We start from the raw sequence: 18,384 nt of genomic DNA on the forward strand, positions 1-18,384 counted from the left end.
ATTTTGATGTTTGTTTTCAAAGGCTTCAGAATTGCTGATGTTTATATAGATCCTCAAAATAATCCTCTTCAGTATGTCATCTTGAGATATTTTATTCATCATTACTTACAGAGACCGGCAAAACTGTTGGACAATTTTCTTTATTTTCTGAAATACAAAAGCATTCACATATATAACCCTAGAATCTTAACGAAAGTGCCTATTTGCATAAACTTTGCAAGAATTTAATTTCTTTTGATTCTTAGCAAATTTCTATTGTATCATTTCTGAATCTACATCTCTACAATATGTAATAAGCAAATATATTTTTAAAGATTTTTTTTTTAGAACTAGGGAAAATTTCAGAATTTCTGAGATAAAGGTTTGTTGGGGATAAATCTAAGAAAAGCAACTAGGTTATATTTGGAAACAAATATCTGTAGCTTACTTCAATCAGGTTATGAAATTAGTATCAATAAGATCACTTTTAGGTAAGTTTTGGAAATATCTACATCATATCAGAATTTATAAATGTCCAATACCAGAAAGAAGAAATGTTTACCCAAAATACATTATTATATTTTTACCTAATAATGAGCTAGTTGGGAGTTCTACAAATAATCACTTTCTGTAATCAACTGGCTTTTACATTTACCAGTATCCCAGTGTTGTTTTCAGTTTGAGAAAAAGAAATTAAAGAGAATTAGGTAGAAGAATAAAAAATATTTATTTCTTATTTCTTATGTTTGGCCAATGAGTTTTTAATGCATAAGGAAGTATTAAACATGAAAAAAATATGATGGTGCTTCCATACGTTCTTGTAGAATCTGATATTATTCTGCCCTCATCTGTAAAAAAAAAAACTCTTCTAATTGTTATCTTTGCTAAAAACAACTATCCAGGTATTAAACTAATAATTAAAAATTATTCTTTTATAATTCCTATTAGAGAAATTCCAGCAGTACTATATTATACTACCCTGATATTATAGATAGATGGTCTGTGCTTAAATAAGTGAATTATCAGTGATAATTAGACACAAAACAAATAAGTTTTTTAAAATGTCAGTCTTTAATTGCATATTATAGTACTAACCTAAAATTACTTAATTCACTTTTTCTTATATTTCTAATTTCTTATCAAATAAAATTGAAATGGTTCAGTTTGGTGTTTTAAAATGTATCAGTAATCCTCTGATCCAGAAGATGTAAACTGTGGCAATAGAGTCATTTTCATTGCATCAGATTAGACTGACTAGTACAAAAAATACAAGTTAAACTTATTCATATTGTCTAGTTTACTAGGTCACTACTTAAAGGACTATGATTTTGTCAGTGTGAGTTTTCCTTCTCCTGACTTATGTTGTTGTTCACCTACAACTCAGTAAATGGGCTTCTTTTATTCCTATGGCTAAAAAAATTCACTTCCCAACATAAACATGATAAGGAGCAGTCCTGAACTGAGCTAAGCTGTGCCCTGGAGGACAGATCCCCTGTCTGTGCTCAGAATCACATCTCTGAGCTGAAGGGCCCAGGACAATAAACCTCACTCGCAGTCTTTGGTCAGAGGCCAAACTTTGTTTGGGGGAAACCCGTTACCTCCCAAGGTAGCTCATTCCTTGATAAGTTTTTTTTGTTTGGTTTTTTTTTTTTACATGAAACCTTAATGTGCTTCTTTGATCCCTCAGCAAAGGCAAATAGTAGAGAGAAATTGACTTAGAATAGGAGGTCATGGGTTCAAATCCTTTCTTTATTTCTTACTGTCCTTTGTCAGAGATGTGTTTTACAACATAAGTTTCCTATAACTTTATTGTAATTTCTTGGTGGAATGAATTTTAGGGTTGGAAAGGAAAAAAATAGATGTCAAAATGCTCAAGAAATAAAAATTATTTATAAACTGCCCTAAAAGATTTATCTTGTGGAGTTTGGGAAATTAAACCCTATGATTTAGAGTTTTGAGGGATTTTAAGAGATTATCTAATCCAACCTTCTCACTTTCTAGATATTCATTTGTACCCACTTACTCTTTTGAATCCAAAAGATTCCCTTGCTACTTCAAAAACTGTGGAGTTCCCATAGATGCTATTTCTAAGCATACACTGCAAGAAGATTAAAAAATGGAAGGAAAGGTCCTATTGATACTAAAATACTCATAATAGCACTTTTTTTTTTTTTATGATAGTTAAGAACTTGGAACAAAACAGGTGCTAAATCATTTGTGAAGTGACTAAATTGTGGTTACATGAATATACTATGAGAAATGATGAATGTGAAGAATTCAGAGAAGCATGGGAAATTTCATTAATGCAGAGTGGAGTTAGCATTACAAGGAGAAAAATAAAAGCATTTACCAAAAATGGAAATAAAACAGTAAAGTAAAACTCAGTATAATGATCAAGTTTGAGCTGGAGAAAAATTGAGAAAATATATGCCTCCTTTTCATTGTAGACATGGGGGTCTTTGGATCCACCAAGGAATATAGAATATTGCGCACTGTGTCAGTATGTTAGCTAGTTTTGCTTTTTTCTCTTTTATAATCTTTGTTAGAAGAAAAGAACAGGAAAGGTGAGTAGGGATATATTTGAAAATTAATATAATGAAAATAATTTTTTTCTTAAACTCTTAGGTGTATATCCCTGAAGTTAAAAAAGGAATGCTTACAATTTCCTCTACATCCTTTAACTCAGTTTATGAACTAAATTGCTTTTTCTACATTTCCATTCCCATTTTTATCACTGAGCTAGAAAAAAGCCAGGCAGCAAATGAAAAATAGAATACTCACATCAATGAAATTAGTTTCATCCAAATTCTGATAACACAAAGCTCTTACCTGCTGTCCTGCGGGACTCTTGGATATATGCATGCATAAATTGGATACCAAATAATTCCTTTTCCTCCTCTTCATCTGCATTTTCACAGGGAGGAAGTGTTACTTCTAGTTTTAATGGATTATCCCTGAAGTTGACAAACCTGATAATCAGAAAACAGTCTGATTAATCATGAAAATTATACTAGGCCATAGAAAGAACAACTAGAAAATTAGGTACATTTTATGTACCATAAGTTTCTTTTTATTAATTTCTTTGAGGAAACTAAGAAACTATTTAAAATTTCTTTTCACCTATAGATTGAACGTACTAAATGTTAAATTTGTCTACAAAATAAGAGATCCAGTTAACTTGAAAGTATAATTATGCTTCAGAGTAGGATTTCAAAGGAGAACATTAACCTCTCTGACCTTCGGTGACCTTATCTGTTAAACACATAATATTTGCTCTATCTATATTATATGCTTACTGTGAAGATAGCACTTTGTAAATCTTTGTAAAAAAGGCTCTATAGAAATGGGAGTTATTGCTATTTATTAATTTGAAGGCTATAATCTTGAATAATTTAGATTAGGCAGAAACTAAAGATACAAATTGAATTAAAAAAACCTTTAGCTTATGCTCTTTCTTTGTCACATGAGGGGATTGTGTAGGTAGCTTTCTGGTAACTCTAGCTCATGCTTTCCAACCAGATTTTTACCTGAGATTTGTCATTCCTTCCATGCATTCTGGAATATCTTGTAGTTGGTTGTTGCTGAGAACCAAAGTTCCCAAGTTCTTTAGGTTGTTGATGGTTTTTGGTAAACATGTAATTTCATTCCGCTGGAGCCATAATGTATGTAGGTTTTCCATTCTAAAGTGTGAAAGGATTTGACAATTATGTGCGTTGTGAAAATTCCAGCTTAAAAAAAGTAAAGCCAAAGGTGTCAGGTCTGTATATGTTTTATGGATCCCTTAGTCCATAAATACATAAAGTAGTTACACTTAAGAGTCCAGGATACCTGATTACATAATTACTAGCTGAATTACCATAGGCGAATCACTTTAAAATTCAGCTTCTTTCAGTTTCCTAATCTGTAAAATGGAAATAAAAGTACAGGATTGTTCTGAGGATCAATGAGATAATACATGTAAAATACTTCAAAAACCTTAAAATTCTATATAAATGCTAACTATGAGTTGTAATAGCTAATAATAATATAGTCCACTCTTAACATTTCTGTATATAACTTTCCTTAAAGCATTCACTGATTTTGTTAGTAATCTTAATTGCACTTTCATGTTGGCAATCATGCACATTGGCAGTTATGTATAATAGATAAAAAAAGTGAGAGGCGAAAATGTGGGCAAGTTTGTGAAGTAACTGGTGGCCCACTAGGAGCTTCACTGACCTTGTTCACCTACCATTGTTGAGTAAAGAGCTATGTATTCACTGCACATTTTCATTGCTTGCCTTTAAAACTCAAATTTTATGTTGTGATTGTTCCCCTAAACTGCAGGGATCCTCAGACATTTTAAATAGGGGGCCAGTTCACTGTCCTCAGACTACTGGAGGGCTGGACTATAGTAAAAACAGAAACTTTATTTTGTGGGTCTTTAAATAAAGAAACTTCATAGCCCTGGATGAGGGGGATAATCGTCCTCAGCAGCCGCATCTGGTCCACAGGCCAGTTTGAGGAACCCTGCACATAAATACAAGTTCTATGGGCTTTAAACTCAAGCACACAAAGTGATGCAGCTTTATGAGCTTCTTAGTGAAAAAATAAAGGTTTTAGAGAAACTACATGTTTGAATGCCTGTAGCCATTGTTGGCTGGAAGGATCTCAAATTACACAAGAAGCAGATGTTGATGACAGATTATTTCAAGCTAGTGCATTCTTCATGATCTCCAAATTATCTGCCATCCATGAAGGACAGGGTATCAGAGATGATTTTGAAATCTTGCCAGGCTTGGGATCTTCTGACAGTAGTGACTAAAATCCCAGCAATCTCCCTCATAAGTTTTCAGAGGATAGCCAAGGTTAGGGAGATTTTTAGCAGTAAAGTATACAGTACAACATCCTTACTCTACCATTGACACAGTTGAAGACAAGATACAGGTTAAAACAAGCTTTAGTTTGGGGGAATTAAAATTATCGCCCCTAACAATGGGAGACTGAGGCAGAGGTCTGAGCCAGCGGGCCTTTTATTAAAGAGCCCTGGTCTCCTCTAATGAAGTGGACCTTAGATCTTCCTCATGATCTAAGATGCCTCCTTCAAGGGCCTCATTTTTGTAGGGTTACATGTCCAATCATTCTGGAACAGCTATACCAAAATCAGAATAATTCCATTGAATGAACAAAATATGGCAGCAGAATCACAAGTTAAGTGAAGCTAGAAATGAAGCTAGGAATATCTCCACAAAAGATGGACAGGATTCTCCTTAATTTGGACAGGAGGAAACAGTACCATCTGTCCCAATCAGTGACCTAAGTGGTCATGAGATGGTCATCTGTACTGGACAAGTGGTTGGTCTAGAGGTACAAAAATAATTGGGGCGATTTTCTGTTTAGTTGTGATCTCTGCCATGCTGGGCTGGGTCACAATGACAAGGCAAAACAAGGGTGGAAAGCCCTTAGTTAACTTCCTATTAAGTGAATTTAGAATCTGCAGCTCACAGCTCTGGGGCATATATTTGATATGATTTTATCAAATTAATACTGATTGCAATAGAGTAGGGGTCCAAAATTTTATATGTTGTACAGTATTTATGGAACTGTAGATTTTACATGTTACAAAAAGTGAATATTGTCTGAAATAATAATAATTGAGACAGTACAAAAGGTCACAGATTTCTAGAGTTATGAGAAAAAATGTTTTACATTACCTATTTTATTTTATGGATTACTTCATGGTCACTGTTTTAGGGAAAGTACATATCAGTAATAATGTTTTAAAGAATTATATGAGGAACAGTATATTTTTTAGCAATTTTTAATGAAAGATTATAGGTTTTAATAGTTACAGGAACCTAATTCCCTATTTTCCATAGATTTAACATATCAATGTTCACATTTTTTGCTTTTGTGACATTTTCTAGGATTGTTATCCCTACAAAGTCGAGGATCAACTGTATATAATGCTTTAAGCTTTTCTTTAAAAAAAAAAAATCTTATAATTGAACTAAGAGTTTTGGAACATTATAAATATGAGCTTTTATTCCTTCCAAAAATGGAAATTGCTGCCCATTCATGCTGCCCATTCTATGAAATGCCTGTCATCCCATAAATTTACCACATAAGTACACCTTAGGTTTGAGGGTACATTGCCTCTGTGCTACTTAATAGGAGAATTTCACTAAAAAACAAAGTCCATAGATGATAGGTCACCAAAGCAATGACAAACATATTCTCTAATTAATTGTATATTTTCCCCAAGTCAGGACATTGGTTGGTAGCTAATTAAAAATAATAATTATTATCACTTTACCTGTCTATAGAGTCAGGAAGTGTTTTAAGTTTGTTGCTTCCCATATCTAACCACTCAAGAGCAGGCATGTGTAGTACAGCTGAAGGAATTGTTGTAAATTGGTTCATACTCAGATCAAGATGAATGAGCTTCAGTAGATTGCTGAGCTGAAAAGGGAAAGATTTTCAGGACGTAAGAACCTAAATGAAGGGAACTGAGGCAAGTACATCATACCTGGCACAAGTCTTATCACTATAGCCCAAGATATAGCCAAAAAACCCAAAACAAAACAAACCACAACTGGACAGTCTGGGAAGGATTAAAAAAATAACTTTTCAAAGAGTTAGTAAAGGTGAATAATATCTTCCAAAGTAGCTAAGCACAAAGGTTTATAGTAACTAGTTCAGAGAGACTTCCCATTCTACCTCTGGAGAACAGGCATATTGTTTTCATCGTATGTTAATGTTTTTGTTGCCACTTTTATGTGATAATAAATACCATTTATGTAATACTTTAAAATTTGAAAAGCACTTTATAGATGCTATCTCATTTGTTCCTCACAAGAACTCTAATTTACTTACTTGTGCTCTAGATTATTTAATTGAGTTTTCTTTCTCTTGAGATCTTTGACAATTTCAGTCTTTTTTTCCCCTAATAATTTCTCCTGCTCACTTTTTTACTCCTTCCCCGTTGATGGGGTTTTTTTCTCCAAGGTTGGACAACAACAGCCCTTTTCCCCATGGACAATTCATTTTTTTATGGGCCTCAATCCCCTAAGGGATGATAGTCTCCTTGCCTTCAGGGCTGGTGCAAGCCAGCCCATGTTCTGGCATTTGTTCAGTTCCCTGTTTTTTAGTTCTTGGCTGACCCTGGTAGTGCATATTCCTATATTTGTATAGCTCTTCCTCCTTCACAGGAATGTAGATAGAGTTGAAGTATGCTATTTGTTGTCAATGGATACTTTGCAGAGAGCAGAGAGTAGGATACTTTGTAGTGTGGTAGGGCATGCAACAAATAAATTTGTTCCATTAGGCTTCCTAGTGTCTCAGCCTGTGGAAACAGCTTTCATTGTTTTGCTTGTACATAATTCTTATTTGGGGGAATTGTTGAGAGTTAGTGAGGATGGAGAAAATGTCTAATCCTCCATCTTGTGGGTGGTGTGATCTAGAAATTGAATATGTGTGTATAGAAATTAAAATATTTAGCACAAGCTTTCAGTTTGTACTATTTTAAGTCAAGTGTATCTATTAACTATTTAACTTATCTATTAACTATTTAAGTTAAGTGTATCAAGACAAAGTTCTATAACAATTTTCTTCACTGGTTCTAAATGCTTAAAATGTCTTCTTTATTTTTTATGTATATACAAGATCCCCAAAGCTTAGTGTGTGATTTATTTAGGGTGGCTAATAGCGTGACAATATGTCATACATATTCCAGGATTTAGCATTTCAGCAAGCCTATAATCTTGTTTTTGACCTGGCAGAGCCTGGGAATCTGTCAAAGAGAATATTTAATATGGTATGACATTCATACATATATCTCTTGGGAACACCTCTATTCCATTAATAATGACAAAAATAAGTCATTTTACTGCCATGTCATTGCTCAAGATTTATAATTACTATCTTTGAAGTGAATCATAGCTCTTTCTCTAATGAAAAAATGATTTTGATTTTATTTAATAAAACACTTAAAATGTTAACACCAAATTCCACTGAAACCAAACTATAATCTTAACTATTGTTATCTGGTGGGGTTTTTTCCCCAACACAAGTGAAAAATGAATTAGAAATGGAGAATTTTTCTTTTGGAAGGTATGTTATACTAACCTCCTGTGGAAGATCACAAATATCTCTGTTGACAGCAAGTTCTAGTTTCTCCAAGCTGGCACAGTTACTCAGCTCTTTGGGAACAGTTTTGATTTTGTTGTAACTGAGAATCAACTCCTCAAGTCTTGTCAGCAGTCCTATACACATCAGACAAAACAAATGATCATTACATCAAGCAATACAATAATAAAATGTTACACTACATCTTTACCACTTTTTCTTTCTATATCTTTTTACTTTTTTTCCCAATTAGCAAAGTTTATTTTCTTTTGTTCCTACATTCTCTACTCATTAAAAAAAAAAAACCCTCTCGTAACAAATGTTTATGGCCAATAATAAGAAATTCCTACATTAGTCAAATAAAAAAATATTTATTATACACCCTTGAGATAGATATTATGTCTTATCATGAAAAGCTTGATCTGAAATCATGGTTGCTTATTTTATGGATCAGAATTTTCAAGCTTTAAAAATATTGTATTTATAATGTTACATATAAATCATTCTCCTAGTTTTGCTCATTTCACATGATCACAATTCATATAATTCTTTAAAGGTCTTAATTTTTTTCAGCACAATGGTATTCCATTACATTCATATAATTTATTCAGCCATTCTCCAAATGGGCACCTCTTAGTTTCCAGTTCATTGCTAACACACACACACACACACACACACAAAAACAAAAAACCTATTTTATATTGGTCCTTTTCTTCATTCTTTGGGTTGGTTATAGTGCCAAAAGTAATATTATTGAGTCAAAGGGTTTTGTACAATTTAGTAACATTTTGGGAATGGTTCCAAATTGCTTTCCAGAATGATTGAACTAATTCATAAAGCTACATCATCAGTACATTAGCATTCCAGCATTTGTCATTTTTCCTTTTCTACTATTTTAGTTAATCTGACAGGTGAGAGACAAAACCTTAAGTAGCTTTAATTTGCATTTTTCTAATTATTCATGATTTGGAACTTTTTAAGCTTGCACTTCTTTCTTGGAAAACCAACTTCATATTATTTCACCATTTAACAGTCAGGAAATGACTCATAAGCTTTATAAATTTATAATTTTGAAGTATGTGTCTTGGAAATTATGGGAGAAATTTGTTGCAAAAGATTTTTCCCCCTATTGCCTGCTTCCATTCTAATTTTGGCTTCATTGGTTTTGTTTGTGTGATAATTTTCTTCAAAGGTGTCTCTGGAAAATGAATTCAAAGTTCCCATCCTTATGACCTTTTCATGTCTTCAAACTAGGTCGTGTTCCTTCTTCTATCACTTCATTCCAGATCCCTTCCCCTCATTTTTCTTAGTCAGAAAATTTTCAGCATCACCTTGAAAGATTATTTCAAACCAAGAAGCTTGCAGGTAGGATGATAACTCACGAGACATGATTGATGAATTTTGTTCAGGATAATTTCCCATGCTGCATTTATGCTTTTATTCAACATCTCACCATCTTTCCCAAACTGTAAGACGAAATCCTTCCCTTTGTTCATTTCATCTTAACAAAGTCTGCCATATAGGCCGTTAATATATCTTTTGAATTGCCTTAAAATAATTAAGCTGCTTTAAACTAAAGATTCTCAGTAAATAATTCTAATAACCCTGACTTATGAGGCCTTCCTTGGCTCCATCTAGAGCAGTTGTTTTTAACCTTATTTAGGGAATTAATATGTTATATGAAAGCAATGTCTTTATTCTACCAATTCTTAGACAAAAAATCAGACTTGCAGCTGAAGAATCTTGACCTGTAATAACAATGCCTTACCAATTCCTCGAGGTATCTCTGAAATTGCATTTCGGGATAAATCCAATACAATAAGGTTCTGGAATCGTCCAATGAATTCAGGAATTTTTACTAAACCTGTTCTATGTAGCTGCCACTCCTGCAGCTGATTCAGTTTTAGTAGTGAAGAAGGAAGGGTCTAAATCCAAAGAGAAAGGAAGTACAATTAAAATTAATTTATGATTTAGGTGGTAGTGGTTTTTAAAAATTTATGGTATCCTGCTTTCCTGAAAGTCAACATGGCAGTAGAAGGGCTATTGTGGCTAAGTGGTCCAGAGTACAAAGTAGCAAAGTTGGAATCATAAAAACAAGTTCAGATCTTGGCTTAGATACCTACTAGCTACTTGATTCTAGGCAAGTCACCTAAACTCTCATTTTCAGTTTTACTGTGTGTAAACTGGGATGATAATAGATGATTCCATCTTGTGAGAATCAAAGAAGATGATATTTGTAAAAATAAATGTTAGTTGTTATTGTTTTGTTTTGAAGCTATTACCAAAATATTCTTTTTTTTCTGACTGACCTTCACTTCCTATATACTTAAATTCCCTGGGCCTCAGTCTCCAAATCTCTAAAATGAAAGTGGAGGACTGAATGACCTCTGAAGACCTATCCAGTTCCAGATCTATGATCTTTGATTTTAGTTTTGATTCTAAGTCAAGGATCTGTGGTTTTGTTGGTGAGGGTATTTCCTCCACTGATGCCAGTCACAAATCCTCTATGCCTTAGTAGGTGGTCTTTGGTTTTTGTTGTGATCAAATAATCCATTATTCTGTATCTGTTCTAAAATGATTTTTCCTGAATCTAGCTAGAATGATCATCAGATAATGTAAAATATGTTGCTGGATCTACACAGTAAATCCCATCAGCTAAGTAGAGTCTGCTAGTCTTTATAATTTTACTGGAATAGCCTTCAAAAACACAGTAACACCACCTTTTCATGATGAGGTATAAAATTAGGAATTATCATCAATTTTTTTTTTTTAGTATTTTGCATAACTACAAAATCTTAAGAAATGTATTCCTCTACTTTTTGGTCCTTCCAACTCTAAGTAAACTAGAATTTATACTATTTTTTCTATTAATATTAGCATACTAGCACAGAATTTATATCCTAAGAATTCATATTTAATCACACCCAGATTGTTTCTATTAACAAAAGTACAAAAATTGAATGGTCACAGATATTGGGAATCCATGAGTAATCCCCAAATCAAATTTCACCTCTATGAATCCAATTAAGAAAAATTATATATTTGACCAGTTGAAATTTTAGTTTTCCTAATTACCATCTTGGCAGAATGCTATAAACTAAACACAACATCCTATAAAGAGAATGCAACAAGTAGAATGTTGAAAATCACTTCCTCTGATTACCTTCCATTCTTCTTTTTCTATTTTTAAAATGACCCTTCCATCTTCCCTGATGACTTTTTCCTTCAGCTTACTTAGGCTTACTCTTTCTTCCCAGATTCTCACTAACCTAGGAGACCAAGAATTCATGTTAGTGAAGAATATAGGAAGCATTTAAATTTCCACATTGAAGACTCAGGAGAAATAACATTTTGACCAAGGGTAATACTGAAAATTAAAAAGCACTCATTTTCAAGGACCTTAAATTTCAAATACCCTTTATTTAAGGGACCAATATATGTAATTGCTATTAATTAATTTTCCCATTAGACTAAGATGGAACAATCATCTAGTAGATCTGGGGTAAATGCTATGGTTTTTACAAAACAAAAGTCAAGTAACAAACTTAGGTTTCTTTATGGAAGCATGACACAGGAGAAAGATCAATGGTTTTGGAGTAGAAGGACCAGAGTTCAATATTGCCATTGACACATGCTATCTATATGACTAAACAACTCACCTTTTGAACCTCTCTTTCCTCACTGTAAAATGAGGGGGTTGGACTAGATCATCTGAAATCACTAGATTGACATGCTTTTCAACTCTAAATCTATTTACTTGCTATCACTTTTTTTTTTTTACAATGATGATATTGATAATAAGGAAAATGTATAGACATTGCATACCTGTCATGTTATGACATTAGCGAGCTATTTAGCAATCGCACAAAAAAATCCTTGTGGACAAGATGGAAAATAATAGGTTGAATGATAGTAGAGTTAGGTAGATTCAGAACTGGTTGAATGAGTAGACCCCAATAGTAATAATGAATGGATTGATATCAATGTGAATAGAATATCTCTACTAGAGGTCTAAAGGACTCTATCCTTGACCAAAAATATTTTTTTTCAGTGAGTTAGATGAAAGTACATATTTTTTAGAAGATACGAAGCTAGAAAAAGTAGTTATTATTTTGAATAGCTGAATCGGTATTATACTGAATAGCATAATAGCATAAAAGGCCAAATATAATGAGGCAAAAGTTAATGAGAGGAATTAAAATATTTTTATTTAATCCAAACAAAATCACTTGTAAAAATGCAGGGTATTTAAGACTGTAGGAACAAGGCAACGAAAAACACCACCTTACACTATAAAAATACATTTATGAGAATTATATCAAGAACTGATAAAGATTAAAAATATAATTTTTTCCATTAGAATTTAATGGAATTGATTTTCCATTAGAATAAAAACTCTTTAAAGACAGGGATTTTAAAAAAAAACTATTCTTTATGTTCTCTAGTACTCAGCACAGTTTCTAACACATAGTAAATGTTTAATAAATACTTACTGATTGACTTTTTAAAAGATTTAGATAAAATAATAGAAAATAAATGCAGAATCAGGAGTATTTTGGTACTATATCCCTAACTTTCCTTTTAAAATATAATTTAGGCATTATTTCATTTTTATGGTTACTTTTTATATCACATTAATTTCCAAAAATAGACTCTCAGCATGCAAATTAAATCAGCAAAACTAACCAACATATCAGCCATATCTAACAATATATGAAAGCATCATAGTCCCTTGTTCCACCTATTAAATCCCTACCTCTACAATGAAAGACAGGAGTTACATTTTCTCATTTCTTCTTTTGGGGCTAATATTTGTCATTAAAATCATATAATATTGTTTCTTTTTATGCTCAACCATCAGCAATAAATGCCAAAAGTTTTTAAAGTATTATTTGTGTCCTAGTATGCTTTTGTAGAACAATATTTTATTTATTTTGAGTTATTTTGAATGGGGCTTCCCCATTCTTTATCTTTCAAGGTTAATATTGTTTATCCTTTCTTCTTGAAGAGGCCCATGACATCAGGGAGGTAATGCCATGACATGCAAGTGAATTGGACTGAAGTGAGGGCAGAACTGGGCAAGATCACCTGTTTCACTTTCCCCTCCAGAGCCATCTGGGTTCAATGGCAAGACATAGATCAAGACAATCAATGATGGACTTTTCCATAAAGCATTTCTTGATTGCATTATAGAGACAGAATACTGGGTCTGAATGAATGTTGAAATTTTTATGTCATATATGAATTAGAAATATTTCATATTATGGAGTATATCTTGGATGTCCACATATCCATTCCTCCACTAAAGTCATATTCTAAGACTTTATTTTGGTGTGGTTATGTCCTTGACTTCTTGAAGGCTGTGCAGCAAAAACGAGCTCTTAAAGGATGTTGAAAACATCTCTTCTTCACTGATTGCCTCACTTTTTTCAGTTTTCATCTGAAACATTGTCTTCTATCCTACACCTTTCCTGATTCGAGTGCTCTCATTCTTTTCAATACAACAGTCTTGCACTGAACAGCCTTGTCATTCATTTTATATCTACTTTATAGATCTGCATATTCTTATACATGTTCATGATGATGATAACTAAAATAATAATAGCTATCATTTATATAGCACTTTAAGATTTGCACTGCACTTTATAAATAATATCTCTTTTTGTCTTCATAGCAAATTTGAGAAGTAGGTGCTATTGTTATCCCCTTTTTACAGATGAGGAAACTGAGGCTGAAAAATTTGCTTAGGGTCACACAGCTAGTAAGTGTCTAAGGCCATATTTAAATTCATCCTGACTCCAAGTCTGGCACTCTGGCCATTGTAGCACCTTGCTGCCTCCAATATGCAGAATAAGACATGTTTTTGCATTGAACCAACTGGGGCATTTGTTTTAGAAGAATATGCACATTCGGTACATCAGTTTTTTATTTGTTTTGTTTTTGGCTTTCAAGGGTGTTAGGAAGAGAAAAATAAATACTTCAGTAAAAAAATATTTTTATATGATTTTTTTTGGGGGGGCAAGGCAATTGGGGTTAAGTGACTTGCCCAAAATCACACAACTGGTAATTGTTAAGTGTCTAAAGTTGGATTTGGACTCAGGTCTTCTGGACCTGAGCCAGTGCTCTATCTACTGTGCCATTTAACTGCCCTAAATATCTATACATCTATATCTCTATATAAATATATTTATTTATTTAAAAGAGAGCTGTTCAGATTCTTATGCTACCTAAATACATGGGACTCCACTGAAAAGAGATGACCCATCGCTATGACAAGCTGCCCAAGGCACTTTTTATGGTATTTTCTGCATAGAAAAATAAGATGTCCAGTCCTAAATGGTAACCTATCAGCTCCCATGGATGACACTAGTTATTTAGCTCTTTGAGGGCACTGCTTGAAGAGTCACAGACATCATCAAAATTACCACCATCCAAGAAGACTCCTTGTCCAACTTTGCCCAGAAAGGCTTCCGAGTTGTGTTTGTCAAGCACAACGAGGGACAAGAATACTTTTTGTTCCCAGGGCTGTCAGAGCATAAGGCTTATTCATAACCATTTTTGGAACCTACTTCTGCTGAAACTCTTTTTCTCGCTTCAGGTCTTCAGTGTGTTTCTTGATCCTGTTTTCCCACACTTCCTTTACAGCGTGGACGGCCCCCATGCGAACTGCAGTTTCTGTCATGGTTTTTTCACATGAAAGAAGGGGTCACCAATTTCACCAGAGACTGAAAAGCTGAATTATGGATGCCATCTCCCGGCAGACCCAATTGTACTAGAGGAAGTAGCCTGAATGAAAAAACAAATGAATGAATGAAAAAGGATTGATTAAGTGCTTATTATGTTCCAAACATTATGCTAAATGCTGGGGGATTATAAATAGAAATGCAAGGCTGTCCCATTTCTCAAGGACTTAAATGTCTATTGGGGGAGGCAACACAAAGAGGAAGTCTCAACTATGGTATGGACAGAAAGGCCCAGGGGTTCTTAGTCTAAGAGTAACTCACATTTTTATCCTCCTCTGGAGTTTGCCACAGGTTTTCTCATCATTACACTGTCATATAAGCAGTAAGGTAAGAAGTATCACTCTCATTTTCAATAAGAAAACTGGGACTTAGAGGAGGTTCCTAACAAATAATCTTTCTCTTTGACCATTCTTTAACTTTGTGCAGCTAGTTCCTAATTGATAAATGGTTCTCCTAAACTGGTAGCATTATTCAAATTGCTACAGTATATTTCTATGGAATTAATTGCCATATTTTACATAATTTTAACTTGGTATAGGTTACATTGGATACATTAGGGGCTTTTTAAAATGCATGATTCAGGATCTAATTATAGTTGTATTTTTGAAAAGTTATGGGGCAAAGCCCCTTTCAGATTTTGCAAACATAGTGGCCAGGAAACAATGGCCTGGCCCTCTGAAAGTGGACCCTTTGTGTGCCTGCTCTTCCCACCCACTCAATTACGTGAACAAACAGGGAATTCCAAGATTATAAAACTCAAGAATAATTGGTAAAAGGAGACACAACCTTTGTATTTGAAGCCTGCACCCTGTTGTTCAAGAATTGACAAGAAGACACAGAGTAGAGACCTCAGGCCTACAAGACTGAGGGGCTCCTTCTGGTCCAAGACTAAGAAAGTGTAGATCTTTTTAAAAATCACAGCAGTATGTAATGCCCTGGATTTTAGATGAGTCCTTAGCTGGAGATGACTTACCAAATAATGACCAAGCAAAAGAGTCCCATATTCAACTCAGCAGAGATTCTACCCAACATAGAAAGTTTTTTCTCTCCACAGCAATTCATGAAACCATAAAATATGAAGGGATTATGACATATGAGTTGAGTCCCAAATGAATGAAAATGCAAGTCTTCCAAATATTTACCATATATTCAAATGCCAGAATCCCTCCTTTTCTTTTCCTTAAGCATCCCAACTCTATGATTAATCTAATCTCTGAGCCAATAGTTGGGAAAAGGGCTATATTTTCTATTTAATCAATAAATCATGAAGAAGTCATTAAGCACCTATTATGTAGTAAACACTGCCAGGCACAACAGATACAAAAATTTTTAATGGAAGTCTAAGTTTTCAAAGAGCTCACATATTATAAAGAAGGTAAGTATTATACTCAAACTATAAATAAAATAAATTTGAAGTGGGAGGATCAGGGAAAGCGCCATGTAGAAGGTGACAGGAATTGAGCTTTTCAATATTATAATTTAATACTTCAAGATACTTATATTTTATTATATATGCTTATTTATTTATTACATTTATTATATATGCTTATATATATTATATTTGCTTAAATGTTTGCATATTATCTTGCTAGAGAATTTATGTCCCACGAAGACAGGCGCCATTTAATTTTTGTTGTTGCATTGCTATTGTTTACCATGGGGCCTAGAACAAAGGAATATAAATGCTTGTTGACTGTTATTTCCATGGACTTGTAATCTCTCTGGTGGGGTTTGTCTCACCACTGGTACAAATCAATCACAGCTCCTTACTGCCTCCCATAAGGCAACAAATCACGACTCCTGACTGCCTCACTCTTTTTTCAAGTCATATCTACAACCAAAAGTTGACATCTGAATTGAGATTTTCCCATCTCACATCTCCAGGTTATATTCCATGGCTGAAATGTTGCCCCACAATTCCCTAGATTTTTCAAACCTTAGCTCAACCTTCATGAAGCCTTTCTTGGCTCTCTCCCCTTCTTTCCTAGTAAGCAAATTCTCCCTCTTGAAATGACATTTTATTATTTTGTATATACCTCTGTACATGTTCTCCCCCGACCCTCCATCTAAGCTCTGCAAGGGCAGAGACTGATTTGGGGATTTTGTATTCTCAATGGCTTGTACATAATGAGACTTTAATAGATAAATGCTGAATTTAACAAAAATCACCTGTTCCTTTGACTCCCAGGGAATCTGGAGCATTTACAACCATATGGTTTCAGATAATTTCCAAAGTTATAATCTGTACTAGAGAGAAAATTGCTATTATAAAAACGGGAGTGGGAAGGCTAGTTATGAGAGGCATATATCCTGGGAAATATAAAGGAAATGAAGTCTTTCTACCTTGTATTATTATCACAACAGAAAGAGACATACCAGCACCTTAGGACCTTGGCAACGACATGCCAGGGCTAGCAGGTCCGCCAAGCATTCAAAACCAAAACCAATCAAAATCAAACAAATCAGATCTGAAAGAAGTGCGTCTTTGCCTTCTGTGAAATCCACTTTCTGGAAAAGAACAATTAAATGAGTAACTCTGACCTCCCCAGAGACAGGTTTCACGCTGAGTTTCCAAAGTGGGTGCTCTCCCTGGGCAAGCACGGACACGGGTAACGGGATCCTCAGCAGCAAACATGGGTAAATGAGGGCGAGGGGAAGAACTCAGAAAAACTTACCAGGGCTGGCGGCGTTTCCAAACTCATTGATTGCTCGGCGGGGAGAGTTACAGGTGGGTTTGGCCGGTGCTACTCCGAGCAGTTCAGATCCTCGGCCACGCTGCGACCCAGAGGAGAGTCATGTCAGCCCAGGGCTAATTTTAAACCATGACAAAGCTAGGAATAGCAGGAATCACATGGGCCTCGTGTGCAAAGGGCTGGAGAGCTCACGCTGAAAGTTTCCCCACTCACCGGGATCCACGGGCAGAAAGCAGCGAGGCTGTCCCCGTGATCAACGCTTGGGTCATGTAAGCAGAAGGGGCTGCCAGGTCCTTGATCCACAAAAGCTTAGCGCGAAGGCACAAAGACTTCAGGACAATACCTGAAAAACGGACCTAGGACTGGGAGGAGGGGCCCCGAGCCTCTGACATTGCCGGAGCTGTAACTGGGAATTCGGGTCCTGGGAGGCAATTGATTAGAGGGAGGGGTGTCCGACTGCTAGCCCACAAGGTCTCACGGGGCCCACAAAACTCCCAAGTAGGGGCTGAAACGGATAAAAGCCTAATTGGGAAATGTTTAACCAAAAAAAAAAATGAAAATGCCGCATGGATAATGTTAATTTAAAGTTTTCCGAGTCAATTTGCGGCCCAGTTTCTATTTCAGTCAGCCAATCACTGGTTGACAACATGACCCACATTGTAGTTGAAGTAGACTGAGGACACAAGGTAAGGAATCTGAGTCTGAGAAACTGGGAGGTCTCCATGTTTGAAGGGGAAGGCATTGGGGTAGAGAAGACCCTGAACGAGTCACTGAACTCGTTGAAGAAGGACAAGAAAGGGTCACAGGTGACAGCAAAAAAGGATCTGTACAGGATATATGGATTTTTTTTTTTTTTTTTTTTT

The 18,384-nt window shown here is 34.7% G+C and overlaps 1 protein-coding gene across 1 annotated transcript; it reads right to left on the bottom strand.

Annotated features, from left to right (window-relative positions):
• Positions 1–51: 51 nt before the first annotated feature.
• On the bottom strand, positions 52–17,963 carry LRRC39 (leucine rich repeat containing 39). Its single transcript, XM_003769691.4, has 9 exons — positions 17,504–17,963; positions 14,655–14,871; positions 11,249–11,354; positions 9,854–10,010; positions 8,086–8,222; positions 6,275–6,420; positions 3,507–3,659; positions 2,809–2,948; positions 52–147 (listed from the first exon to the last, which is right to left on the bottom strand). The coding sequence occupies exons 2-9, from the start codon at positions 14,765–14,767 to the stop codon at positions 92–94; spliced, it is 1,008 nt and encodes a 335-aa protein (XP_003769739.1). The 5' UTR covers positions 14,768–14,871; positions 17,504–17,963; the 3' UTR covers positions 52–91.
• Between the last annotated feature and the right edge of the window lie 421 nt (positions 17,964–18,384).

Source organism: Sarcophilus harrisii, chromosome 4, assembly GCF_902635505.1.
Source record: "Sarcophilus harrisii chromosome 4, mSarHar1.11, whole genome shotgun sequence".
NCBI lineage: Eukaryota > Metazoa > Chordata > Mammalia > Dasyuromorphia > Dasyuridae > Sarcophilus > Sarcophilus harrisii.